Here is a 27,476-nt window from a genome sequence, read left to right on the forward strand (position 1 = left end):
CTTGATTGTTGATGATCTTAATCCTCAGTTTGCTCGTGCCCTAGAATTGCACTTTTCTACAGCCTTCCAAGCCTGTGTTAAAATAGGTAGCAGACCGCATGTCTTATTATTATAATTTTTCAGGGTAATCTGGCAGGCCATATAGAACACCCCCGATGGGGGTGGGGGGAACAGGGATTAAAGTGCTAAGAAAATTACTAATTAACACAAGCTAGTTGGGTCCAAGAACGCATGTTTAATTATTAGAATTTATTAGGGTAATTATATATCTAACAAATCTATCTATTTCTCTTCTATCCATTCTATCTAACTATCAATTTATGTATATCTATCTATCCTATCTATCAATCTATCTTCTGTCCGGGATGTTTTGAGACAGCCACTTTGGGAATGTTAGTTGATTTAGACCCATTATGGCTTAAAAGCAGACTCTGCATAAACTATGTAATTTTCCATGGGAGTTTTGCCAGGGATCCCCCTCCAGCATGCGACAGTCCAGGTGTTAGGACCCTTGAAACAACTTTTCCATCACTATTGTGGCCAGAAAGAGTCCTTGTAGGTTTTAAAGTTCGCCTGCCTATTGAATTCAATGGCAGTTCGGGCGGAAGTTCGAGTCCGCCGAAAATTTTAGGTTCGCGACATCACTATTAACAACACGAAAAAAAAGTAATAAGGAAAATGGCATTTTAAAAAAAACAAAAAAACATGCGCCTAGATTTAGAGTTTGGCGTTAGCCGTCAAAACCAGCGTTAGAGGCTCCTAACGCTGGTTTTGGGCTACCGCTGGTATTTAGAGTTTTGTAGGTAAGGGTCTAACGCTCACTTTGAAGCCGCGACTTTTCCATACCGCAGATCCCCCTACGCCATTTGCGTATCCTATCTTTTCAATGGGATCTTTCTAACGCCGGTATTTAGAGTATTGGCTGAAGTGAGCGTTAGAAATCTAACGACAAAACTCCAGCCGCAGAAAAAAGTCAGGAGTTAAGAGCTTTCTGGGCTAACGCCGGTTCAGAAAGCTCTTAACTACTGTGCTCTAAAGAACACTAACACCCATAAACTACCTATGTACCCCTAAACTGAGGTCCCCCCACATCGCCGCCACTCTAATAATTTTTTTAACCCCTAATCTGCCGACCGCACACCGCCGCAACCTACGTTATCCCTATGTACCGCTAATCTGCTGCCCCTAACACCGCCGACCCCTATATTATATTTATTAACCCCTAATCTGCCGCCATCAACGTCGCTGCTACCTACCTACAATTATTAACCCCTAATCTGCCGACCGAACCTCACCGCTACTCTAATAAAGTTATTAACCCCTAATCCGCCTCACTCCCGCCTCAATAACCCTATAATAAATAGTATTAACCCCTAATCTGCCCTCCCTAACATCTCCGACACCTAACTACAAGTATTAACCCCTAATCTGCCGACCGGACCTCACCGCTACTCTAATAAATTTATTAACCCCTAAAGCTAAGTCTAACCCTAACACTAACACCCCCCTAAGTTAAATATAATTTTTATCTAACAAAATAAATTAACTCTTATTAAATAAATTATTCCTATTTAAAGCTAAATACTTACCTGTAAAATAAACCCTAATATAGCTACAATATAAATTATAATTATATTGTAGCTATTTTAGGACTAATATTTATTTTACAGGCAACTGTAATTATTTTAACCAGGTACAATAGCTATTAAATAGTTAATAACTATTTAATAGCTACCTAGTTAAAATAATTACAAAATTACCTGTAAAATAAATCCTAACCTAAGTTACAATTAAACCTAACACTACACTATCATTAAATTAATTAAATAAAATACCTACAATTATCTACAATTAAATCTAACACTACACTATCAATAAAGTAATTAAATAAAATACCTACAAATAAATACAAATAAATAAACTAACTAAAGCACAAAAAATAAAAAAGCTAAGTTACAAAAAATAAAAAAAATAATTACAAACATAATAAAAATATTACAACAATTTTAAGCTAATTATACCTACTCTAAGCCCCCTAATAAAATAACAAAGCCCCCCAAAATAAAAAAATGCCCTACCCTATTCTAAAATTAAAATAGAAAAGCTCTTTTACCTTACCAGCCCTTAAAAGGGCCTTTTGCGGGGGCATGCCCCAAAGAATTCAGCTCTTTTGCCTGTAAAAAAAAAACATACAATACCCCCCCCCCAACATTACAACCCACCACCCACATACCCCTAATCTAACCCAAACCCCCCTTAAATAAACCTAACACTAAGCCCCTGAAGATCTTCCTACCTTGTCTACACCTTGCCAGGTATCACCGATCAGTCCAGGCTCCGAAGTCTTCATCCAAGCCCAATCGGGGGCTGGAGATCCATCATCTGGCTGAAGTCTTCTATCAAGCAGCAAGAAGAAGTCCAGAAGAGGCTCCAAAGTCTTCATCCTATCCGGGCAGAAGAGGAGATCCGGACCGGCAACCATCTTCATCAAAGCGGCATCTTCTATCTTCATCCGATGACAAACGGCTCCATCTTGAAGACCTCCGGCGCGGATCCATCCTCTTCTTCCGACGTCCTAAGTCCGAATGAAGGTTCCTTTAAATGACGTCATCCAAGATGGCGTCCCTTGAATTCCGATTGGCTGATAGGATTCTATCAGCCAATCGGAATTAAGGTAGGAAAAATCTGATTGGCTGATGGAATCAGCCAATCAGATTCAAGTTCAATCCGATTGGCTGATCCAATCAGCCAATTAGATTGAGCTTGCATTCTATTGGCTGATCGGAACAGCCAATAGAATGCGAGCTCAATCTGATTGGCTGATTCAATCAGCCAATCAGATTTTTCCTACCTTAATTCCGATTGGCTGATAGAATCCTATCAGCCAATCGGAATTCGAGGGACGCCATCTTGGATGACGTCATTTAAAGGAACCTTCATTCGGACTTAGGACGTTGGAAGAAGAGGATGGATCCGCGCCGGAGTTCTTCAAGATGGAGCCGCTCGTCATCTGATGAAGATAGAAGATGCCGCTTCGATGAAGATGGTTGCCGGTCCGGATCTCCTCTTCTGCCCGGTTAGGATGAAGACTTTGGAGCCTCTTCTGGACTACTTCTTGCCGCTTGATAGAAGACTTCAGCGGGATGATAGATCTCCAGCCCCCGCTTGGGCTTGGATGAAGACTTCGGAGCCTGGACCGATCGGTGATACCTGGCATGGTGAAGACAAGGTAGGAAGATCTTCAGGGGCTTAATGTTAGGTTTATTTAAGGGGGGTTTGGGTTAGATTAGGGGTATGTGGGTGGTGGGTTGTAATGTTGGGGGGTATTGTATGTTTTTTTTTACAGGCAAAAGAGCTGAATTCTTTGGGGCATGCCCCGCAAAAGGCCCTTTTAAGGGCTGGTAAGGTAAAAGAGCTTTTTTATTTTAATTTTAGAATAGGGTAGGGCGTTTTTTTTATTTTGGGGGGCTTTGTTATTTTATTAGGGGTCTTAGAGTAGATGTAATTAGCTTAAAATTGTTGTAATATTTTTATTATGTTTGTAATTAATTTTTTATTTTTTGCAACTTAGCTTTTTTATTTTTTGTACTTTAGTTAGTTTATTTAATTGTATTTATTTGTAGGTATTTTATTTAATTAATTTATTGATAGTGTAGTGTTAGGTTTAATTGTAACTTAGGTTAGGATTTATTTTACAGATAATTTTGTAATTATTTTAACTAGGTAGCTATTAAATAGTTATTAACTATTTAATAGCTATTGTACCTGGTTAAAATAAATACAAAGTTGCCTGTAAAATAAATATTAATCCTAAAATAGCTACAATATAATTATAATTTATATTGTAGCTATATTAGGGTTTATTTTACAGGTAAGTATTTAGCTTTAAATAGGAATAAGTTATTTAATAAGAGTTAATTTATTTCGTTAGGTTTAAATTATATTTAACTTAGGGGGGTGTTAGGGTTAGGGTTAGACTTAGCTTTAGGGGTTAATAAATGTATTACAGTAGCGGTGATGTCCGGTCGGCATATTAGGGGTTAATACTTGAAGTTAGGTGTTGGCGATGTTATGGAGGGCAGATTAGGGGTTAATACTATTTATTATAGGGTTATTGAGGCGGGAGTGAGGCGGATTAGGGGTTAATACATTTATTATAGTAGCGGTGAGGTCCGGTCGGCAGATTAGGCGTTAATAATTGTAGGTAGATGGAGGCGACGTTGGGGGCGGCAGATTAGGGGTTAATAAATATAATATAGGGGTCGGCGGTGTTAGGGGCAGCAGATTAGGGGTACATAGGGATAACGTAGGTGGCGGCGGTGTGCGGTTGGCAGATTAGGGGTTAATAATTGTAGGTAGGTGGCGGCGACGTTGGGGGCTGCAGATTAGGGGTTAATAAATATTATGTAGGTGTTGGCGGTATTAGGGGCAGCAGATTAGGGGTACATAGGGATAACATATGTGGCGGCGGTGTGCGGTCGGCAGATTATGGGTTAAAAAAATTTAATAGAGTGGCGGCGATGTGGGGGGACCCCGGTTTAGGGGTACATAGGTAGTTTATGGGTGTTAGTGTACTTTAGAGCACAGTAGTTAAGAGCTTTATGAACCGGCGTTAGCCCAGAAAGCTCTTAACTCCTGACATTTTTCTGCGGCTGGTTAGGTTAGGGTTAGACTTAGCTTTAGGGGTTAATAAATTTATTAGAGTAGCGGTGAGGTCCGGTCGGCAGATTAGGGGTTAATACTTGAAGTTAGGTGTCAGCGATGTTAGGGAGGGCAGATTAGGGGTTCATACTATTTATTATAGGGTTAGTGAGGCGATTAGGGGTTAATACATTTATTATAGTAGCGGTGAGGTCCGGTCGGCAGATTAGGGGTTAATTATTGTAGGTAGCTACATAGGTATAATGTAAGTTGCGGCGGTGTACGGAGCGGCAGATTAGGGGTTAAAAAAATATGCAGGTGTCAGCGATAGCGGGGGCGGCAGATTAGGGGTTAATAAGTGTAAGGTTAGGGGTGTTTAGACTCTGGGTACATGTTAGAGTGTTAGGTGCAGACTTAGGAAGTGTTTCCCCATAGGAAACAATGGGGCTGCGTTAGGAGCTGAACGCTGCTTTTTTGCAGGTGTTAGGTTTTTTTTCAGCTCAAACTGCCCCATTGTTTTCTATGGGGGAATCGTGCACGAGCACGTTTTTGAAGCTGGCCGCGTCCGTAAGCACCGCTGGTATTTAGAGTTGCAGTGGCGGTAAATATGCTATACGCTCCCTTTTTGGAGCCTAACGCAGCCCTTCTGTGAACTCTAAATACCAGCAGTATTTAAAAGGTGCGGGGGGAAAAAAGCCAGCTTTAGATACGTGGGTCGTTACCGACAAAACTCTAAATCTAGCCGATGGTTTTTGGACATTTTTTTGGACAAAAAAAACTCTGTAAACACATCTGGAATGCCACTAAAGATAACAGAATGGGAAAGAATCTCGTTTTATTTACATCAACGTAATTACAGCAACCAATCATTTTAAAAAATATAAAAAGGAATAACTAAATAGCAAAATTTAAAGGGGCAGTAAACGTTATTTCAGATGTCACATAATTCTGCACATAGAGCATAATTATGTAACATAAGAATAGCCTTTCATTTAAAAAAAATAATTAAAATATATAATAAGGCAGATAAAAGTTTTTCTTTCCTTGCAAGTTCAGACGTCCTCTTCAATGCAGCAGTTTTTTAACAACATTGTCATGGCCTTGCTGTCTAATCACAGCGCACCCCATAGCGCAGGGGCGTATTTAGGTTTTGTGCTGCCCTAGGCACTCAAAATTGACTGTCACTGGGCCCTTACTTAATAACCTCTATACTGCCGTACAATATTTATATATATATATAATGTATGAGTATGTGTGTGTATGTGAGTGTGTGTGACAAATGATGATGTGAGAGACGAGAGAGATTGTGATTATAAAGAGTGGTGAGAGAGTGATCTCTACAGGAGAAGCTGAAGCTGTGGCATAGAAAAAGGTGCTGCTAGTGGATGAGAGGTAAAGAGGGTGCACCAGCTGGGTGACACAGTTTAGTGAAATTCAGGGAAAGGCAAAAGAGATGTTTAAGTTTAATATTTGTAACAAGATGAGGCAGAGAAGGTCCAGGGAAGGAGAAGTAGCTGGTGGGTGAGAGGAGAGCTCAGGGAGGAAGCCTTGGGCACTATAAAATCTGGGCTCTGGCAGATTGCTGTCACTTCCACTTCCTATGGGTCATCATGTGACATTACATTTTTTTAATCCTCACTCAGAGATTATACCTGCTGCCAGCATTAACCTATTCTCTGCCTCTGAGTCTGTAATTATTGGGGTACTACCTGCTTGTCATAATAATAACTAAATAAGCCCTAGAGGCATTAAGCAGACCGTCTGGGTAAGACCTCTATTTAGGGGTTATTTAGTTATTATTATGAAAAACAGGTAGTACCCCAGTCCCCAACACAACTGTTCTGGTTAATGCCTCTATTTAGGGCTTATTTAATTATTATTATGACACAGGTAGTACCCCAGTCCCTAGCACAATCGTTAAGTTAGGGAACATTACAGAATACAGATACTCAGAGGCAGAGAACAAGACCGCTACTTCCGCTACTAGTTTTCTTTTCACTACCTGCTTGCTGCTCCCCACTCTCCCAGAGCAGTTACTGCATGATGAGCAAATGCCACAGTGACAGAGAGAACGCCACTATCTATTCACTTCTTGTGTCAAATGGTCAGGGACCATCCGACCAGCATACATGCCAGGCTCCCGGGGCAACAGTCAGTGCGGCAGCTATATAATTATATTTGTTCAGTGACCCACCTGTCCTTAGTTCTTCTAACTCTTTTTTCACCGCCACCGTCCATGTCTGGTTGCCCCATTGCCCTTAGGGAGACTAAATTACAAAAGAGAGGAGCTCAACTGTGGGTGGATGGTGCTCAATAGCCCAGCCTATGGGATGGTACCCACCCAGGGTGCAACCACTTTCTGCCCAATCTGTGCATTTCACAGCAGAGAACTTTCCTGTAGTCTATCCATCTGACCCCATTGAAAATGACAGTACAGCCCTAAAATACCAGAGAATTTTCATTGATGTTGAAAAAGACAGTTTATATCTCTAAAATTGTTATATGAAACATAAATATACATTTGCATTCTTGATAAAAAATAAGTGTATTTTTTTTCCTTCTAGGGTCATATCTCCTTTAATCCAACGATTGACCAGCAGCGCTCATGTCCAAACTGTGAAACCACTTTGCTGGATGGAGATTTTACTGTTACATATGATGTCAATAGAGACTCCCCTGGGAATTTACAGGTAAGAAATGTTTTTTTTTTTTCAAGATGATTTGGAATAGATGGTTGAATTTGGATAAAATTTACAACTTTGATATAACTGCTGAAGCCATTACAGATGTAAAAATGTTAATTTCTTAATCCATTAACATGAAAAAACACATTTTGAATCAAGAGAGATACAATTATTAGACAAGGCTACAGCCACAATGTATGTATTCCAAGTCTACTTCCCTACATTAATCAATCATAATTCTGATAAAATACATTCCATGATAGCTTGGGTGATTTTTTTCTCTTTTGCACATTGGGGCTCTAAGTAAAGCTGAGGGATAAATACAGGATTTGCAATAGTCCCTCTGTAACATAAGACAATGTTCCTGGTGTGTAGATTTGAGAGGTGACACAATAGAGGTGATACAATAAACAGTGATACCCTGGAAAATGATAAAGTTAGTGAAGCTCTCACAACTTGTGTTTCTGTTTGCATTACTGCTATCTAATTGTCAGAATGGCTATACCTACTGATGTAAAACAGCTTAACTTGCATGTGAGACCTGGCACCAGACTGGAGAGAAAGCTTTTCTCACAATGTTCTTTGCTTTAGAAGCCAAATGTATGAGCAGGCATTCTAATAAGAAGCAATGGTATGTGGGTAATGTATAGTTATATAGATAATAACTGGTAGATAAGGGGTGAATGAATTTCTCTGAAGCAGGAAGTAGACTAACAATCAGAAACTGAAGTACTAATCAGGTGGTAAAACAATTACAGCAATGGAGAATAAATACATAAGAGTAGAAATAACAAAGAGGGCGCCACATAGCGTGATATTGTAGATTAAAAAGCCAAAATAGGAGAATAATGTAAAGGCTTACCAGAGGTAATGGCACCGTATTGTAACCGGTGCTGACATGCAGGCTAACACTTTCAGTGGCTAGCACACTGGGTGGTCTCCGGCAAGCTGTGCACAGGTGATGTTCAGCGTTTCTTTGATTGGCGTCTGTGCGGCTGAAACTTGAGACACTGCGGTAGAGCAGATACTTTGATACCTTATCCAGGAAGGCTCAAAGGGAGAACAAAGGCAAAAAACAAATGGACAACTTCCGTATATTTAAAATCAGTAAGTTTTAATCCATAAAAACTGCTACGCGTTTCTAGACCATAGACCGGTCTTTTCTTCAGGCATACAAACAATGGATACAAATTTTTAAAATATTTACCTAATATACAATTAAAAACGGAAGTTGTCATAGTTTTCAAAAAAGGACCAATGGGATATGAGTGAATATTCTGAATCTCATTCATGTTGATTAGGCTCAAATGCCTGTGTACTTCATTAACATTCACAACCAATATCCAAATGAAACACCTTTGAGTTACACATCTTTATCTGCTGCGATAAATTTCAATGTTCTAAATAATACCTACATAAAAATATACAATAAAATGTTTGATTTGTAGATCTAAATGCTATATGAATCCTGTATGGTTATGTTCATACTCTGTGTGATGCCATGTGAAAAAAGAAAATAAAATAGTTGACTAGCAAAAGTCTTGTATTTAAATAGACTGTGAGGTGTGTTAAAGTTGTTCCGGTTTGAACTATAAACGGATATGCGTGAAAGCATATAATGAAAAAAGATGGTATGTATTAGGCATGAACCAGCAGTGTTGTTAAGAAAATAAAGTGATAAAATTTGTGTTATATAAAATTGTAATATATACGTCAAAATTATGCTCAATTTTGGCATGATAGGCTATAAAAATTGGATATAATTGCAATTTGCTGAAATAAACAAAATACTTGCAATAAATGGCAACAAGTGAATAAAATTCTATCCTAACTATCACTCGGATTGATAAGAGGGGCTAAAGGATTGATATAATATAAACTTGGATAAAGCAAGACCTACAGCTGTGGATATCAATACACAGAGGTTCTTAAGCATGCATGTTTAAAAAAAGCATGTAAGTGTTAGTGTAAATAGCTAGCATTTCGATATGTGTATCTGGTATTACACTTCTGTGATAAATAATTCAAGCGAAAACTTTTCTTTGTTTGACTAATTTTCGTCTCGTAGTGTCTGAGCTTCTGTAAACCTACAGCTGTGGATATCAATACACAGAGGTTCTTCAGCATGCATGTTTAATAAAAGCATGTGAGTGTTAGTGTCAATAGCTAGTATTTCTGTATGTGTATCTGGTATTATACTTCTATGATAAATAATTCAAACAAAAACTTTTCTTTGTTTAACTAATTTGCATCTCGTAGTATCTGAGTCCTGTAAATGAAAGGGTGGATGAAAAAAGTCTATTAAATATGTGTTCTTATTTTTTATTATTTATTATTTGAAAAATTAATGACCAGTGGAAGTTAAAGATACTATTGTTGAAATATTGGTATCAATAGTTTGATGGTCTTATTCTATGTAAAATGTTTATAATGTTTGTGCATGGAATAAGGTCATTCTTTCGAATTTCCTATTGTGAGAATTTGTGGAAGCCATTCAATATAGTAGAAACTTGGCTTAAAGGTAATCTTAGGGTATTAGAATCGATATGATGTATTTTGAGATATAGAGTGTATAAAAGTTGATCTAACATATTTAATGTCTGGTGTAGTCACTTTTATCGGTTACTATTTGCATAATAATAATGTTGTAAACTGGATTGTATTAATCTGGTGCGCCTAATGTAACTATGTTTCCATATATTGTTTAATACAATAAAACATATATTGGAACTGTTACATCGGTCTATAGGATATGTTTGATGTTTAAGTGATGAAAGAATGTATTGAATGTGAGCAAATTCCATTGTGTATGTATTATAAAAAACTAATGTAATCAACTAATGTAAATCTACTTAGAGTGCCCTAATGATAGCCACACTCTGCATGATTGTTAGAATATATGTATCATAGGTCAAAGGTTTGATAGTTGGTTAAATGCTGCCAGATCCAAATTCGCGTTTAAACCATCAGGAAAAAGTGTTTTTAACTTAAAGATCCAGAAAGTTTCTCGTTGTCTGAGTTTGTTCGTTCTGTTGTAATCTGCAGACCTAGGAATGAAATCTATAGGTGTGTATTTGTAAGTGTATGGATTACCTTGGTGTTTGTTCAGACAATGGTTTGGCACACTGTGTTTAATTTTCGTTTTCTTGCAGTTTTTGCAATTCCGCAAATGTTCACCCCACCTTGTTTTAACTTTTCTGCAGGTGCGGCCTACGTATTGTAGGCCGCATATGCACTCCAATAGGTATACCACAAAAGAAGAATTGCAGTTATAAAATCCCTGAATGGGATATGTGTCACCTGTGGTGTGGGATCTAAAAGATTTGCTACCATGTTTGATATACTGACAAGAATTGCAACTGGTTTTCCCGCATTTGTATGTTCCTTGCAGACCAAATATCCCATTTTTGGTTTGTATATTATTTTTAAGTCGTTGTTGGGTATGTTTGACTATTTTACTTGGTGCTAGTTTACTTCTCAAGGTAGGTGCTCTCCTGTAGACTATCTTTGGTCTATCTTGTACAATGTTTTTTAGAACAGGATCTCTTTGAATGACGTGCCAATGTTTGTATATTATCTGATTAATTTTTTGAAAATGGCTATTGTATTGTGTAATGAACATGGTCTTATCTTGATTTATTGCACTGTTGGTTGCTCTTTTGCTTTTACTGTTATTGGATAAAATCTCATTTCTGTTTAGTTTTTTTGTTCTTGTTAGTGCATTATCTAAAATATGAACCGGGTAATTTCTTTCTATAAATCTATTGTAAATGATCTGACTTTGTTCAAGAAAGATGTTAAAATCTGAACAATTTCTCCTAATGCGTCTGAACTGACTGTACGGTACGTTGTTAATCCAACTTCTATGGTGGTTGCTATGATATTCTAAATAGCTATTGCTATCTACATCCTTAAAAAATGTTTTCGATATGATGGTCCAATTTGGACCCCAACTGAGTATCAGATCTAGGTATTCTATTGATTCTGCTTGAATGTTAGCTGTGAATGTGATCCCCATATTGTTGTTGTTGAGATGTGTTATGAATGATTCTGCTGCTTCTAGACTGCCATTCCATATCAGAATGAGATCATCTATGTAACGGCCATAGAATACCAGGCTCCCCCCGAGGTTCGCTTGATGTATATAAATCTCCTCAAAATATCCCATGAAGAGATTCGCGAAACTCGGGGCGAACCTGGTACCCATGGCCATTCCCCTGGTCTGTAAATAATAACGATCTAAATATAAAAAATAATTGTGTTGTAAAATGTATTTAATGCATTCTAGAATATATGTTCTTTGGTCCTCGGGTAAGAAAGGGTCCTGTTCTAAAAAATGTGAAACTGCCATCAATCCTAAGTTGTGTGTGATGTTTGAGTACAACGAACTGACATCACATGTAATCCATAATTTCCTGTCATTGGTAAAGGTGAGGTTGTGTAATAATTGTAAGAGGTGTGTGCTGTCTCTGATATAGGATGGAAGTGTGGTGACAAATTTCTGTAGAAATTTGTCGATATAGAAAGATAAGTTATAAGTCAGATTGCCAATTCCTGCTATGATGGGACGTCCGGGGGGGTTATTTTTGTCCTTATGGATTTTTGGAAGATGATAGTAATGCGCTATGCTAGGATTGTCTGTTTTCAAAAATTCCCTTTCTTCTTTGTTTAAAATACCCTGTAATGCGCCTTTATCTATTAATTTCTGGTATGTTAATTTGAAATTGGGGGTTGGATCTTTGGGAAGAATTTTGTAATAGTTATTATCTCCTAGGATTCTTTCTGCCTCTTGGATGTAATCCTTATAATCTTGGATGATGATCCCCCCCCCCCTTATCTGCATCGCGGATGATGATATTAGGGTTATTTTGTAAACTGTATAAAGCTTTTTTGTGTCTGTTGAATGAGTAATTGTTTTTTTTGGCTGTTGTTTTTAGTAATTTTTCGCAATCTTCTAAGACCATGTTTTGATATAATTCAATATATTTGTTATTGCTGTTATTGGGATTAAAGTTAGATTTGTTTTTTATGTCGGTATGTATGTATCCTTCAAATAGGTGATCGGTTATGTCTTCAATGTTTGTAATAACACATGGTGTTGTTTTGTCTGCCGGCATATTATCAGTTAATATTATTTGTAAGTCCTTATTGTGAAGTTGCTCTTTGGCTAATTTTTTGTTTGCAAAATATTTTTGTAGTGCTAGTTTTCGTGTGAAATTGTTCACATCAATGAATAAATTAAAAATGTTGGGTGAATTGGGCGGACAGAACGAAAGGCCCTTTTTAAGTACTCTTTTTTCCTCTACAGATAATGCATATGATGATAGGTTAAAGAGACCCTGATCTAGTCTGGATAATTCCTCTTTTTTGGCGGTAAGGCCTCTGCCCCTCCTGCCTCGTTTTCTGTTATGAGTGGTCTTTTTGCTGGTCTGGGTGGAAAATTTTCCATTCTTGTATTGTGGCCTATTGTTTTTCTCTTTTGCACATTGGGGCTCTAAGTAAAGCTGAGGGATAAATACAGGATTTGCAATAGTCCCTCTGTAACATAAGACAATGTTCCTGGTGTGTAGATTTGAGAGGTGACACAATAGAGGTGATACAATAAACAGTGATACCCTGGAAAATGATAAAGTTAGTGAAGCTCTCACAACTTGTGTTTCTGTTTGCATTACTGCTATCTAATTGTCAGAATGGCAATACCTACTGATGTAAAACAGCTTAACTTGCATGTGAGACCTGGCATCTGACTGGAGAGAAAGCTTTTCTCACAATGTTCTTTGCTTTAGAAGCCAAATGTATGAGCAGGCATTCTAATAAGAAACAATGGTATGTGGGTAATGTATAGTTATATAGATAATAACTGGTAGATAAGGGGTGAATGAATTTCTCTGAAGCAGGAAGTAGACTAACAATCAGAAACTGAAGTACTAATCAGGTGGTAAAACAATTACAGCAATGGAGAATAAATACATAAGAGTGACTTAGTGAGAGGTGACACAAACAGGAAATACAGCAGTCAGTTTAGGAATTTTAGACCATTCAAGTTGGTATCAGCACAATGGGAGAACACAGGAAACAAGCTAATAACTGTGCCAGGGAATCATATCTTTACACAGCAAAATTCACAGCACAGTGTAGCAGGGAACACACAGGAAATAAGTCAGACTCTCTGCTAGGATCAGGTAACTTCAGACAATGCAAAGTTGCAGCAGTACAACAGTGATCATACAGGAGACAATCCAATCATTTTGCAGGTGTCAGGAACTTTTAAGCAGCCCAAGACTGCAGGACGCACACAGGAGACAAGCTAGCTAGTAACTTTGCCAGGGTCAGGTACCTTTATGCAGTCTAATATTGCAGCAGTACAGCAGGGAACACCAGTAGACAAGCTAAGATCAGAAAGCATATGGGTAACAGGAACACAATAGACACAATGGGCTAGATTACAAGTGGAACGCTATTTAACGCTCCCGCTCGAGCGTTAACTGCACTAGAAGTAAGCTTTTTGCGCTCATCAGGTTGCGCTCATATTATGAGTGGAAAGTAAACTGTTTTCGCTGGCGCACTAACCTGACGAGTGCAAAAAGATTAACTTAGAATATTGCGTGTTTATTCACGTATTCCCTCATACACAGTTATATATATATATATATATATATATATATATATATATATATATATATATATATATATATATAAATATATATAACTTAATTTAAAAAATAATTAAAAATATAGTAAAACAGTTAAGCTTGCTTTGAAAGGTTGGGGGAGGTAAATCTTGATATTGTTAATAAAAAAGAAAAAAAATGTATCTTAAAAAAATAATGGTATCAGTTAAGCATTTTAATAATAATATCTAAGTGGGGCACTTTTGAAATATGTCCTAGCTAGTGATGTCGCAAATTGTTCGCCGGTGAATAGTTCCCAGCGAACATAGCTTGTTCGCGTTCGCAGCGGCGGGCGAACATATGCGATGTTCGATCCGCCCCCTATTCATCATCATTGAGTAAACTTTGACCCTGTATCTCACAGTCTGCAGACACATTTCAGCCAATCAGCAGCAGACACTGGCTCCCAGACCCTCCCAGCTCCTGGACAGCAGCCATTTTAGATTCATTCAGAAGCTGCATTGTTATTGAGAGGAGGGACAGTGTAGCTGCTGCTGATTTCATAGGGAAATTGATAGCTAGGCTAGTGTATTCAGTGTCCACTACAGTCCTAAAGGACTCATCTGATCTCTGCTGTAAGGACAGCACCCCAAAAAGCCCTTTTTAGGGCTAGAACATCAGTCTTTTTTTTTTTTTTTGCCTGTGTAATTTTGACTGTGAAACATCAGTCTGCTAGTGTAATCTAATTGCAGTTGCCTGCCTGCAGTGCCACCACTCATATCTGTTGTAACAGTAGTGTAAATTTAAAAAAAAAAAAACTTTTTTGACTGTGAAACATCAGTCTGCTAGTGTAATCTAATAGCAGTTGCCTGCCAGCATGTGTGCCAGGCCCACTTGCCAACTAGTACCACTACTCATATCTGTTGTAACAGTAGTGTAAATTTAAAAAAAAAAAACTTTTTGACTGTGAAACATCAGTCTGCTAGTGTAATCTAATTGCAGTTGCCTGCCTACCTGCCAGCGTCTGTGCCAGGCCCACTTGACAACTAGTGCCACCACTCATATCTGTTGTAACAGTAGTGTAAATTTAAAAAAAAAAAAAACTTTTTGACTGTGAAACATCAGTCTGCTAGTGTAATCTAATTGTAGTTGCCTGCCTGCCAGCGTGTGTGCCAGGCCCACTTGCCAACTAGTGCCACCACTCATATCTGTTGTAACAGTAGTGTAAATTTAAAAAAAAAACTTTTTTGACTGTGAAACATCAGTCTGCTAGTGTAATCTAATAGCAGTTGCCTGCCTGCCTGCCTGCCTGCCTGCCTGCCAGTGTGTGTGCCAGGCCCACTTGCCAAATAGTGCAACCACTAATATCTGTTGTAACAGTAGTGTAAATTTAAAAAAAAAAAACTTTTTTAACTGTGAAACATCAGTCTGCTAGTGTAATCTAATTGTAGTTGCCTGCCTGCCAGCGTGTGTGCCAGGCCCACTTGCCAACTAGTGCCACCACTCATATCTGTTGTAACAGTTGTGTTAAAAATTTTTTTTAAAAAAAACTTTTTTTGACTGTGAAACATCAGTCTGCTAGTGTAATCTAACTGCAGTTGCCTGCCTGCCAGCGTGTGTGCCAAGCCCACTTGCCAACTAGTGCCACCACTCATATCTGTTGTAAAAGTAGTGTAAATTTAAAAAAAAAACTTTTTTTAACTGTGAAACATCAGTCTGCTAGTGTAATCTAATTGTAGTTGCCTGCCTGCCTGCCAGCGTGTGTGCCAGGCCCACTTGCCAACTAGTGCCACCACTCATATCTGTTGTAACAGTTGTGTTAAAAAAAAAATTTAAAAAAACTTTTTTTGACTGTGAAACATCAGTCTGCTAGTGTAATCTAATTGCAGTTGCCTGCCAGCGTGTGTGCCAGGCCCACTTGCCAACTAGTGGCACCACTCATATCTGTTGTAACAGTAGTGTAAATTTAAAAAAAATAAACTTTTTTGACTGTGAAACATCAGTCTGCTAGTGTAATCTAATTGCAGTTGCCTGCCTACCTGCCAGCGTCTGTGCCAGGCCCACTTGCCAACTAGTGCCACCACTCATATCTATTGTAACAGTAGTGTAAATTTAAAAAAAAAAACTTTTTGACTGTGAAACATCAGTCTGCTAGTGTAATCTAATTGTAGTTGCCTGCCTGCCAGCGTGTGTGCCAGGCCCACTTGCCAACTAGTGCCACCACTCATATCTGTTGTAACAGTAGTGTAAATTTAAAAAAAAAAACTTTTTTGACTGTGAAACATCAGTCTGCTAGTGTAATCTAATAGCAGTTGCCTGCCTGCCTGCCAGTGTGTGTGCCAGGCCCACTTGCCAAATAGTGCAACCACTAATATCTGTTGTAACAGTAGTGTAAATTTAAAAAAAAAAACTTTTTTAACTGTGAAACATCAGTCTGCTAGTGTAATCTAATTGTAGTTGCCTGCCTGCCAGCGTGTGTGCCAGGCCCACTTGCCAACTAGTGCCACCACTCATATCTGTTGTAATAGTTGTGTTAAAATTTTTTTAAAAAAAAACTTTTTTTGACTGTGAAACATCAGTCTGCTAGTGTAATCTAACTGCAGTTGCCTGCCTGCCAGCGTGTGCCAAGCCCACTTGCCAACTAGTGCCACCACTCATATCTGTTGTAACAGTAATGTAAATTTAAAAAAAAAAACTTTTTTAACTGTGAAACATCAGTCTGCTAGTGTAATCTAATTGTAGTTGCCTGCCTGCCAGCGTGTGTGCCAGGCCCACTTGCCAACTAGTGCCACCACTCATATCTGTTGTAACAGTTGTGTTAAAAAAATTTTTTAAAAAAACTTTTTTTGACTGTGAAACATCAGTCTGCTAGTGTAATCTAATTGCAGTTGCCTGCCAGCGTGTGTGCCAGGCCCACTTGCCAACTAGTGGCACCACTCATATCTGTTGTAACAGTAGTGTAAATTTTTAAAAAAAAACTTTTTTGACTGTGAAACATCAGTCTGCTAGTGTAATCTAATTGCAGTTGCCTGCCTGCCAGCGTGTGTACCAGGCCCACTTGCCAACTAGTGCCACCACTCATATCTGTTGTAACAGTAGTGTAAATTTAAAAAAAAAAAAAAACTTTTTTGACTGTGAAACATCAGTCTGCTAGTGTAATCTAATTGCAGTTGCCTGCCTGCCAGCGTGTGTGCCAGGCCCACATGCAAACTAGTGCCACCACTCATATCTGTTGTAACAGTAGTGTAAATTTTAAAGAAAAAAACTTTTTTGACTGTGAAACATCAGTCTGCTAGTGTAATCTAATTGCAGTTGCCTGCCTGCCAGCGTGTGTGCCAGGCCCCCTTGCCAAATAGTGCCACCACTCATGTGTTGTAACAGTAGTGTAAATTTAAAAAAAAAAACTTTTTTGACTGTGAAACATCAGTCTGCTTGTGTAATCTAATTGCAGTTGCCTGCCTGCCAGCATGTGTGCCAGGCCCACTTGCCAACTAGTGCCACCACTCATATATGTTGTAACAGTAGTGTTAATTTAAAAAAAAAAAAAAAAATTTGACTGTGAAACATCAGTCTGCTTGTGTAATCTAATTGCAGTTGCCCTCCTGAAGAAAAAAACATTTTTGACTGTGAAACATCAGTCTGCTAGTGTAATCTAATTGCAGTTGCCTGCCTGCCAGCGTGTATGCCAGGCCCACTTGCCAAATAGTGCCACCACTCATCTGTTGTAACAGTAGTGTAAATTTAAAAAAAAAACTTTTTTGACTGTGAAACATCAGTCTGCTAGTGTAATCTAATTGCAGTTGCCTGCCTGCCAGCGTGTGTGCCAGGCCCACTTGCCAACTAGTGCCACCACTCATATCTGTTGTAACAGTAGTGTAAATTTAAAAAAAAAAACTTTTTTGACTGTGAAACATCAGTCTGCTAGTGTAATCTAATTGTAGTTGCCCTCCTGCCAGCGTGTGTGCCAGGCCCACTTGCCAACTAGAGCCACCACTCATATCTGTTGTAACAGTAGTGTAAATTTTAAAGAAAAAAACATTTTTGACTGTGAAACATCAGTCTGCTAGTGTAATCTAATTGCAGTTGCCTGCCTGCCAGTGTGTGTGCCAGGCCCACTTGCCAAATAGTGCCACCACTCATGTGTTGTAACAGTAGTGTAAATTTTTTTTAAAAAAAACTTTTTTGACTGTGAAACATCAGTCTGCTAGTGCTATCTAATTGCAGTTGCCTGCCTGCCAGCGTATGTGCCAGGCCCACTTTCCAACTAGTGCCACCACTCATATCTGTTGTAACAGTAGTGTAACATTTTTGACTGTGAAACATCAGTCTGCTAGTGTAATCTAATTGCAGTTACCTGCCTGCCAGCGTGTGTGCCAGGCCCACTTGCCAAATAGTGCCACCAATCATGTGTTGTAACAGTAGTGTAAATTTTTTTAAAAAAAACTTTTTTGACTGTGAAACATCAGTCTGCTAGTGCTATCTAATTGCAGTTGCCTGCCTGCCTGCCAGCGTATGTGCCAGGCCCACTTGCCAACTAGTGCCACCACTCATATCTGTTGTAACAGTAGTGTAAATTTAAAAAAAAACTTTTTTGACTGTGAAACATCAGTCTGCTAGTGTAATCTAATTGCAGTTGCCTGCCTGCCAGCGTGTGTACCAGGCCCACTTGCCAACTAGTGCCACCACTCATATCTGTTGTAACAGTAGTGTAAATTTTAAAGAAAAAAACATTTTTGACTGTGAAACATCAGTCTGCTAGTGTAATCTAATTGCAGTTGCCTGCCTGCCAGCGTGTGTGCCAGGCCCACTTGCCAAATAGTGCCACCACTCATCTGTTGTAACAGTAGTGTAAACAGCGAGTAGGGCAAGGAGGGATCACAAAGGAGGGGCGCTCTCAGTGATCATCAGTCAGAGGAGAGAATCAATGAGGGGGCTGCAGACAGGAAGGGGAGCGAGGAGCAGGGGGGGCGATGGGGGGGGGGAGAAAATAGGAGAGGGAAGAGAGAAAAAAAAAAAAAAGAAAGGAGAGGGTTTAGAGGGAGAGAGAAGAAGGAAGAGTATATCAAGATGAAAGAGAGGGAAGGAACAGATGAGTTCTGTTCAAACTGAAAGGGCTGTAGAACAGATCTAAAGAATTGCAGTAAAAACAATCACGTTCTGTAATACTCAATACAATTATTGTAACAAATACAATATCAAAACAGGGGTAGTTGTCCCTACATGTCTTGCCTGATCCATGTACATATAACAACATTTTTTTTTTTTGTAACTAGTAACAATCTAAATAAAATAACAATAACATTAAATTATAGTAAATAACCAAGTGCGTGAGGTGCATCCCGCCGACATCCTCAATATTGTTGTGTGACCTGACTAAGATGTTCTCCCCTCTATAGGTTGAAGCGTTTGCTACTGTGTGACACTATCAAGTTAGTGATATCTATCCTTTCCTGAGTTGCTTTCTATGCGTTGGCATTATGTGGCTTGAGTAGGAGGCCTGTATGTAAAAAGGAACCAGAGTGGTCTCTATTAAGTAAAAATCCTATCCTGCAAGAGCTTTAACTCTTTAGGCCGCAGGGGAGCGTATCTATGTGGATTCTGGTGTAAATCAATGCTATTGTGAATCTGCAGCCCCTTGCTGTGAGTGTAGTATCCCAGTTTCCTTAGGTTATCAATTTTGGGGTTGGCTCAACTTGACTCCCATCCCCCCTCCGCACCTTTAAAAGGGTAGATTATGTCTGTACATGCAAATTCTTGGTGTCAGACTAAGGCTAGGGGTTTGAAGGTATGGCTATTGTGCCCTATCTTAATGGCAGTAATAACTTCTATTATAATAATAAAACTTTATGCATAGGAAACGACTTTGACATGTTCTAAATACAGTGCAGTATATTATTTTATAAAATAAACCTTTCATAACACAAGGCAGCTCACACAGGCTGTGCTGTAGCATTATAGTCTATCACCTGAACAGGATATTCATAGAGTCCCAATCCACAAAAGTGTCCTATGTATTTTGGGGAGTCTTTAATTAACTATGCATAAATACAGAACATTAACAAATATACATACGTCCCTGAGGTTCCAGCATATCAGGTCAGTAGTCGGGCTCCTCTAGGAGGAGGGTACCTGGTTGAGGTCAGTCATCCGGGGCCACCTCGATTGCAAGTGATAAGGGCACTGAAGTCAGTGCAAGCAGACTTGCAAAGATAGTAGAGCTCTCAATTCAGGGTTGCTGAGCTTCTGCCTGGTTTCTGTTAAGGGGTGCGGCTTCTTCCTCCCTGGGCGGCCTGATGTCCAGGCCCAGGGCCCGTGCGAAGTTTGAGATATCTTCCTGAGACCTGAGGGTGTGAGTGACGTTGTCCTTAGTTGCTATGAGGCTGGTGGGGAATCCCCATCTATATGGGATCCGCTTATCTCTAAGTGCTGAAGTGACATGTCTTAAATCTCGCCGTTTTTGCAGCGTTGCAGGACATAAGTCTGAGAACACTTGTATTTCTGTTCCCCTGAACCTTAATGGGTGTTTGGCCCTTGCGAATTTGAGCACCTCTTCCTTCTCCTTAAATGAGAGAAATTTCATTATAATGTCCCTAGGAGGGGCTCTGTTAGGAGGTTTGGGGCGTAATGCCCTATGTGCCCTTTCTATTTGTACATCCTGAGCCGTGGGGTCATTTTTGAGGTATTTGATGAATTCCTGGATATATTGTTGGAGGGATGGGGGGTCCACAGCCTCTGGGATGCCTCTCAGCCTTAAATTGCTCCTCCTACTTCTGTTCTCGAGATCCTCTATTCTATCCATGAGGCTCAGCACAGTTCCCTCCTGGGCCTGTATATAACTTGCTTGCTGCTGCATATCTGAGCTTAAAGTTTCTTGCTTTTCTTCAATTTGTGTAACCTGCCTGCTTACTACTCCTATATCTCTCCTGAGCTCCCCAAACATGTTTTTAAAGTCCAGCATGGCATTTTTAATGTCATCTTTAGATGAGAGATGCAGGATATCATTTTTTGTGAGGTATCCCCGTGACTGTACACAGTGTTCATGATCAGGTGCCGAAGTTAGTTTTTGCTGTCCAGTATTGTCTTGGGGAGTTTTGCTAACAGGAGCTGAGGATTCTGCTGAAATCAGGAAATTCTCCATAACAGAGGAATGAGACCCTTTTTGGGGTTTGGTATTCTTTTTACTGGTCATGTTGTAAAATATTTCCTGTAAACTGGTGATGTCTCTGTATGGCCTAGCACCCTTCTGCCTTTTTTAAAAGTGTCTCCTATGTTTGATTCAAGGTGGGGATAGTGTGACCCCTCACGTCTGTTTAATGTGGCCCCTTGTCTATTACCAGCTCATTAGATCTGTATGTGCCAACAGCCGTTGTGTGGGAGCAAGCTGCTATGTGGCTGCTATGTGGCTAGTTCGTGTGTGTCAATTAGTCTCTATGGGACCCGCACTCCGTTCATGTTTTAGATAGCCCCCAAGGTCAGTGAGCTTACCGCTGTCCAGTGGCGAGGTCCTCAGAGCACAGGACTGGCTGCTATGTACTTAGAATAGGTGCGCAATCTCTGAATCGCCCCGCTATCGCTGTTTCAGGGCCTAGGCTGCTGGGGCGTCTGCGTGCTCACGTGTATGCGGCCTATTGCATCTGGGTCTGAGCGCGGTTGTGAAGTGAGGCCGGCAAAGGAGCGGGTATGTCTCAGGTAGCCCTCGCTATTCCGGAGGGTTCCGTTAGGTACTCAGCAGACCAGGTATTATTTATCTTGCGATGGGAGTCGGGTATCCAGCAACAAGTGCTGCGTGGCTGGGTATCTTCCAACTGCCTTAGTAACTCTGCAGTCTTAAGTCGCCACACCTCACCACTTCACCGGGGATCAGATGAGAGCTGTGGGAATCTTTCTATGTGTTGCAAGCCCAGCTTTAGTGATAAGATCGTTACTAGTTTAGGCAAAACATGCTAGGGACTACAGAGCACTAACAAAAAGCAGCCATCTCGGTCAGTGGCTAGGCTCCGCCCCCACACATATCTTGTTTAATAGTATTGTAAGTGTACATTTAAAAAAAAAAAAAATGACAGGCAAAGGCAGGCCACCCCGCAGGTGCCGTCGTGGTCGTGGTGCTGTGATTCCCTTTGACCCTACAATAATGCCCAGTGTTCAGAGGCCACGTACCATGAACGCGAAAAGTTCTGAGGACCTAGTTGACTGGCTAACACAGGACACCCAATCTTCTATAGCTTCCGCTCGGAACCTTGACGCACCATCCACCTCCAGCTTAGCTTCGGGCACCTCTCAAGTGACCACTCACCCGCCTACCGCCACAACCAACACTAGCACCACAGCCGCTTCACTTGATCTGTCAGAGGAGTTATTGACACATCAGTTTGAAGAAATGAGTGATGCGCAACCATCATTGACAGAGGATGTAGATAACAGTGATATGTCTCAGTCAGGCAGCATTACAGACATGGACGTACGGTGTGATGATGATGTTGTACCCGCTGCTGCTTCCTTTGTTGATTTGTCAGATACAAGTGAAGCGGTTGATGATGATGCGTCCGTGGATGTCACGTGGGTGCCCGCTAGAAGAGAAGAAGAAGAGGGGGAAAGTTCAGATGGGGAGACAGAGAGGAGGAGGAGGAGACGAGTTGGAAGCAGGGGGAGGTCATCACAAGGAGCTAGTGGCACAGTCAGACAGCGTGCATCGGCCCCCGGGGTCAGCCAGACAGCACGCCAATCAACGCATGCTGTTGCCACCACCAGAATGCCGTCATCGCAGAGCTCAGTAGTGTGGCATTTTTTTGTGTGTCTGCCTCTGACAACAGCGATGCCATTTGCAACCTGTGCCAAAAGAAGCTGAGTCGTGGGAAGTCCAACACCCACCTAGGTACAACTGCTTTGCGAAGGCACATGATCTCACATCACAAATGCCGATGGGATGAACACATGAGTACAAGCAGCACACAAACGCAAAGCCGCCATCCTCCTCCTGGTCCAGCATCTTCAGCCACGTCAACCACTGATGTCCTCCTTGCCCCCTCTCAACCATCCGCCACTCCGTCTCTCTTCCGTAGCAGTTCCTGCTCATCTGCCCACAGTCAAGTGTCTGTCAAGGACATGTTTGAGCGTAAGAAGCCAATGTTCCAAAGTCACCCCCTTGCCTGGCGTCTGACAGCTGGCATGTCTGAACTCTTAGCCCACCAGCTTTAACCATACAAGCTGGTGGAGTCTGAGACGTTAAAAAAATTTGTAGATATTGGGACACCGCAGTGGAAGGTACCCAGCCGAAATTTCCTTGCACAAAAGGCAATCCCCAACCTGTACTCAATTGTGCGAAAGGAAGTAATGGCATGTCTGGCACACAGTGTTGGGGCAAGGGTCCATTTGACCACTGATAGCTGGTCTGCAAAGCATGGTCAGGGCAGGTATATTACCTACACTGCACATTGGGTAAATCTGCTGACGGCTGGCAAGCATGGAATGCGTGGCTCTGCAGAGGAGTTGGTGACACCACCACGACTTGCAGGCAGGCCTGCTGCCACCTCCTCTACTCCTCCTACTCCATCCTCTTCCATAACCTCCTCGGCTGAGTCCTCTTCTGCTGCTGTGTCTTGCTCCACATCAACGGCACTCCCCCAGCTCCCCAGGTACTATTCCATATCCCGGATATGGCAGTGTCACGCCGTATTGGGGTTGACTTGCCTGAAAGCAGAGAGTCACACCGGAACAGCACTCCTGTCCGCCCTGAACGCACAGGTGGATTAGTGGCTGACTCCGCACCAACTGGAGATCGGTAAAGTGGTTTCTGACAATGGAAGTAATTTGGTGGCGGCATTGAAATTGGGCAAGTTGACACATGTGCCGTGCATGGCACATGTCTGTAATCTGATTGTACAACGCTTTGTGCATAAGTACCCAGGCTTACAGGACATCCTGAAGCAGGCCAGGAAGGTGTGTGGCAATTTCAGGCGTTCCTACACGGCCATGGCGAATTTTGCAGATATCCAGCGGCGAAACAACATGCCAGTGAGGCGCTTGATTTACGACAGCCCGACACGTTGGAATTCAATACTCCTAATGTTCGACCGCCTGCTCCAACAAGAAAAAGCTGTTAACGAGTATTTGTATGACCGGGGTGCTAGGACAGCCTCTGCGGAGCTGGGGATTTTTTTGCCATGTTACTGGACGCTCATGCGCAATGCCTGTAGGCTCATGCGTGCTTTTGAGGAGGTGACAAACCTAGTCAGTCGCACCGAAGGCACCATCAGCGACATCATACCATTTGTTTTCTTCCTGGAGCGTGCCCTGCGAAGAGTGCTGGATCAGGCCGTAGATGAGCATGAAGAGGAAGAGTTGTGGTCACCATCACCACCAGAAACAGCCTTATCAGCATCGCTTCCTGGACCAGCGGCAATGCTGGAAGAGGATTGTGAGGAAGAGGAGTCAGAGGAGGAATGTGGCTTTGAGGAGGAGGAGGAGGAAGACCAACCACAACAGGCATCCCAGGGTGCTCGTTGTCACCTATCTGGTACCCGTGGTGTTGTACGTGGCTGGGGGGAAGAAGATACCTTCAGTGAGATCACTGAGGACGAGGAACGGGACATGAGTAGCTCGGCATCCAACCTTGTGCAAATGGGGTCTTTCATGCTGTCGTGCCTGTTGAGGGACCCTCGTATAAAAAAGCTGAAGAAGGACCTGTACTGGGTGTCCACGCTACTACACCCCCTGTATAAGCATAAAGTACCTGAAATGTTACCAAATTCCCGCAAGTCAGAAAGGATGCAGCAGATCCAAAATAAATTAAAAAGTATGCTTTACATAGCGTATAAGGGTGATGTCACAGCACAATGGGAATCTAACAGGGGAAGAGGTGAAAGTAATCCTCCGACTCCCACGACCACGCCGGCAAGGATAGGATGCTTTACAGACGTGTTGTTGATGGAGGACATGCAGAGCTTTTTAACTCCTATGCATCGCCATAGCCCTTCGGGGTCCACCCTCAGAGAACGACTCGACCGACAGGTAGCAGACTATCTCGCCTTAACTGTAGATCTCGACACTCTGAGGAGCGATGAACCCCTTGACTACTGGGTGTGCAGGCTTGACCTGTGGCCTGAGCTATCCCAATTTGCGATAGAACTTCTGGCCTGCCCCGCTTCAAGTGTCCTGTCAGAAAGGACATTCAGTGCAGCAGGAGGTATTGTCACTGAGAAGAGAAGTCGCCTAGGTCAAAAAAGTCTAGATTACCTCACCTTTATTAAGATGAATGAGGGATGGATCCCGAAGGGACTGACATTGGGCGATACATTCGAGTAAAAAAGGCCTAATGAGATGATCTGCCTTGGGCTATAAATGGTCCACAAGCTGCTGTATGTTATCTTCGAATGCCGGATGACTTGCGTGATTTATCCGCCACCAACTAGGGTTCAAGCCGTAATGTTTTAGGGCACTTTCTGCCAGGGAAACAAAGCGGCTGCAACAATACCTAATTTTTCAGGCATGTGTACATGCCAAATTTTTCTGGCCTCTGGTGCTGCAATCTATCTATTTATCAAATCTATCTATCTATCTATCGTATCTATCAAATGTATCTATTGCATCTATTGATCTATCTATCTAATCTATGTATCTATCTATCTATCAAATCTATCTATCTCGTGGCCAGACCGGCCAAGCCTCTTTTTCCATCTCCCGGTTCCTAAAATCCATGCCATATACACGTCCCCTGATAGGGGACGTAACAGGGATTAAACTGATAAGAATAGCACTACTTAACACACCACTCATATCTGGTGGCACAGTAGATTGCACGCTCAGTGCCCCAAATTTGAAGTAGGAGGACTGACCAAGCATCTTTTTCCATCTACCGGTTCCTAAAATCCATGCCATTTACACGTCCCCTGATAGGGGACACCGCAGTGGAAGGTACCCGTATGAAATTTCTTTGCACAAAAGGCAATCCCCAACCTGTATTCGATTGTGCAAAAGGAAGTAACCTTACCATGGGTCCCAGACCGCACGTCTTGTAATTCTCTGTCTGGGAAATTATCTATCTATCAAATCTATCTATTTATCTATCAAATCTATCTATCGTATCTATCAAATGTATCTATTGCATCTATTGATCTATCTATCTAATCTATGTATCTATCTATCAAATCTATCTATCTCGTGGCCGGACCGACCAAGCATCTTTTTCCATCTCCCGGTTCCTAAAATCCATGCCATATACACGTACCCTGATAGGGGACGTAACAGGTATTAAACTGATAAGAATAGTACTACTTGACAGACCACTCATATCTGTTGGCACAGTAGATTGCACGCGGTGCTCTGACAAAATGCAGAAGGACATTTGGCAGACGGACATTTGGCAGACGGACATTTGGCTGACAGATAGAAAGCTAAAGAATGTTCCGATTTCGGCCGAGAGCAGATATGTTCCAGAGTACTCTGTTCTAATCAGAGCCTCGGGCGCCGCAACTGCCTCTGGGAACCTTACCATGGGTCCCAGACCGCACGTCTTGTAATTCTCTGTCTGGGAAATTATCTATCAAATCTATCTATTTATTTATCAAATCTATCTATCTATCGTATCTATCAAATGTATCTAATTGCATCTATTGATCTATCTATCTAATCTATGTATCTATCTATCTATCTATCAAATCTATCTATCTCGTGGCCGGACCGACCAAGCATCTTTTTCCATCTCCCGGTTCCTAAAATCCATGCCATATACACGTCCCCTGATAGGGGACATAACAGGGATTAAACTGATAAGAATAGTACTACGTAACACACCACTCATATCTGGTGGCACAGTAGATTGCACGCGCAGTGCCCCAAATTTGAAGTAGGAGGACTGACCAAGCATCTTTTTCCATCTCCCGGTTCCTAAAATCCATGCCATTTACACGTCCCCTGATAGGGGACACCGCAGTGGAAGGTACCCGGAAGAAATTTCTTTGCACAAAAGGCAATCCCCAACCTGTACTCGACTGTGCAAAAGGAAGTAACTTTACCATGGGTCCCAGACCGCACGTCTTGTAATTCTCTGTCTGGGAAATTATCTATCTATCAAATCTATCTATTTATCTATCAAATCTATCTATCGTATCTATCAAATGTATCTATTGCATCTATTGATCTATCTATCTAATCTATGTATCTATCTATCAAATCTATCTATCTCGTGGCCGGACCGACTAAGCATCTTTTTCCATCTCCCGGTTCCTAAAATCCATGCTATATACACGTCCCCTGATAGGGGATGTAACAGGGATTAAACTGATAAGAATAGTACTACTTAACACACCACTCATATCTGGTGGCACAGTAGATTGCACGCGGTGCTCTGACAAAATGCAGAAGGACATTTGGCAGATGGACATTTGGCAGACGGACATTTGGCCGACAGGCAGAAAGCAAAAGAATGTTCCGATTTCGGCCGAGGGCAGATACGTTCCAGAGTGCTCTGTTCTAATCAGAGCCTCGGGCGCCGCAACTGCCTCTGGGAACCTTACCATGGGTCACAGACCGCACGTCTTGTAAT

General features: G+C 41.2%; 1 protein-coding gene across 1 annotated transcript in view; it reads left to right on the top strand.

Moving 5' to 3' along the window:
• LOC128661561 (inter-alpha-trypsin inhibitor heavy chain H3) overlaps positions 1-27,476 on the top strand; it is a 173,045-nt gene that overhangs the window by 41,426 nt on the left and 104,143 nt on the right. Inside the window, exon 7 of the mRNA XM_053715804.1 lies at positions 7,206-7,331. Within this exon, the coding sequence (XP_053571779.1) occupies positions 7,206-7,331 (126 nt within the window). The remainder of the gene's footprint in view (positions 1-7,205; positions 7,332-27,476) is intronic.

Source organism: Bombina bombina, chromosome 5, assembly GCF_027579735.1.
Source record: "Bombina bombina isolate aBomBom1 chromosome 5, aBomBom1.pri, whole genome shotgun sequence".
NCBI classification, from domain to species: domain Eukaryota; kingdom Metazoa; phylum Chordata; class Amphibia; order Anura; family Bombinatoridae; genus Bombina; species Bombina bombina.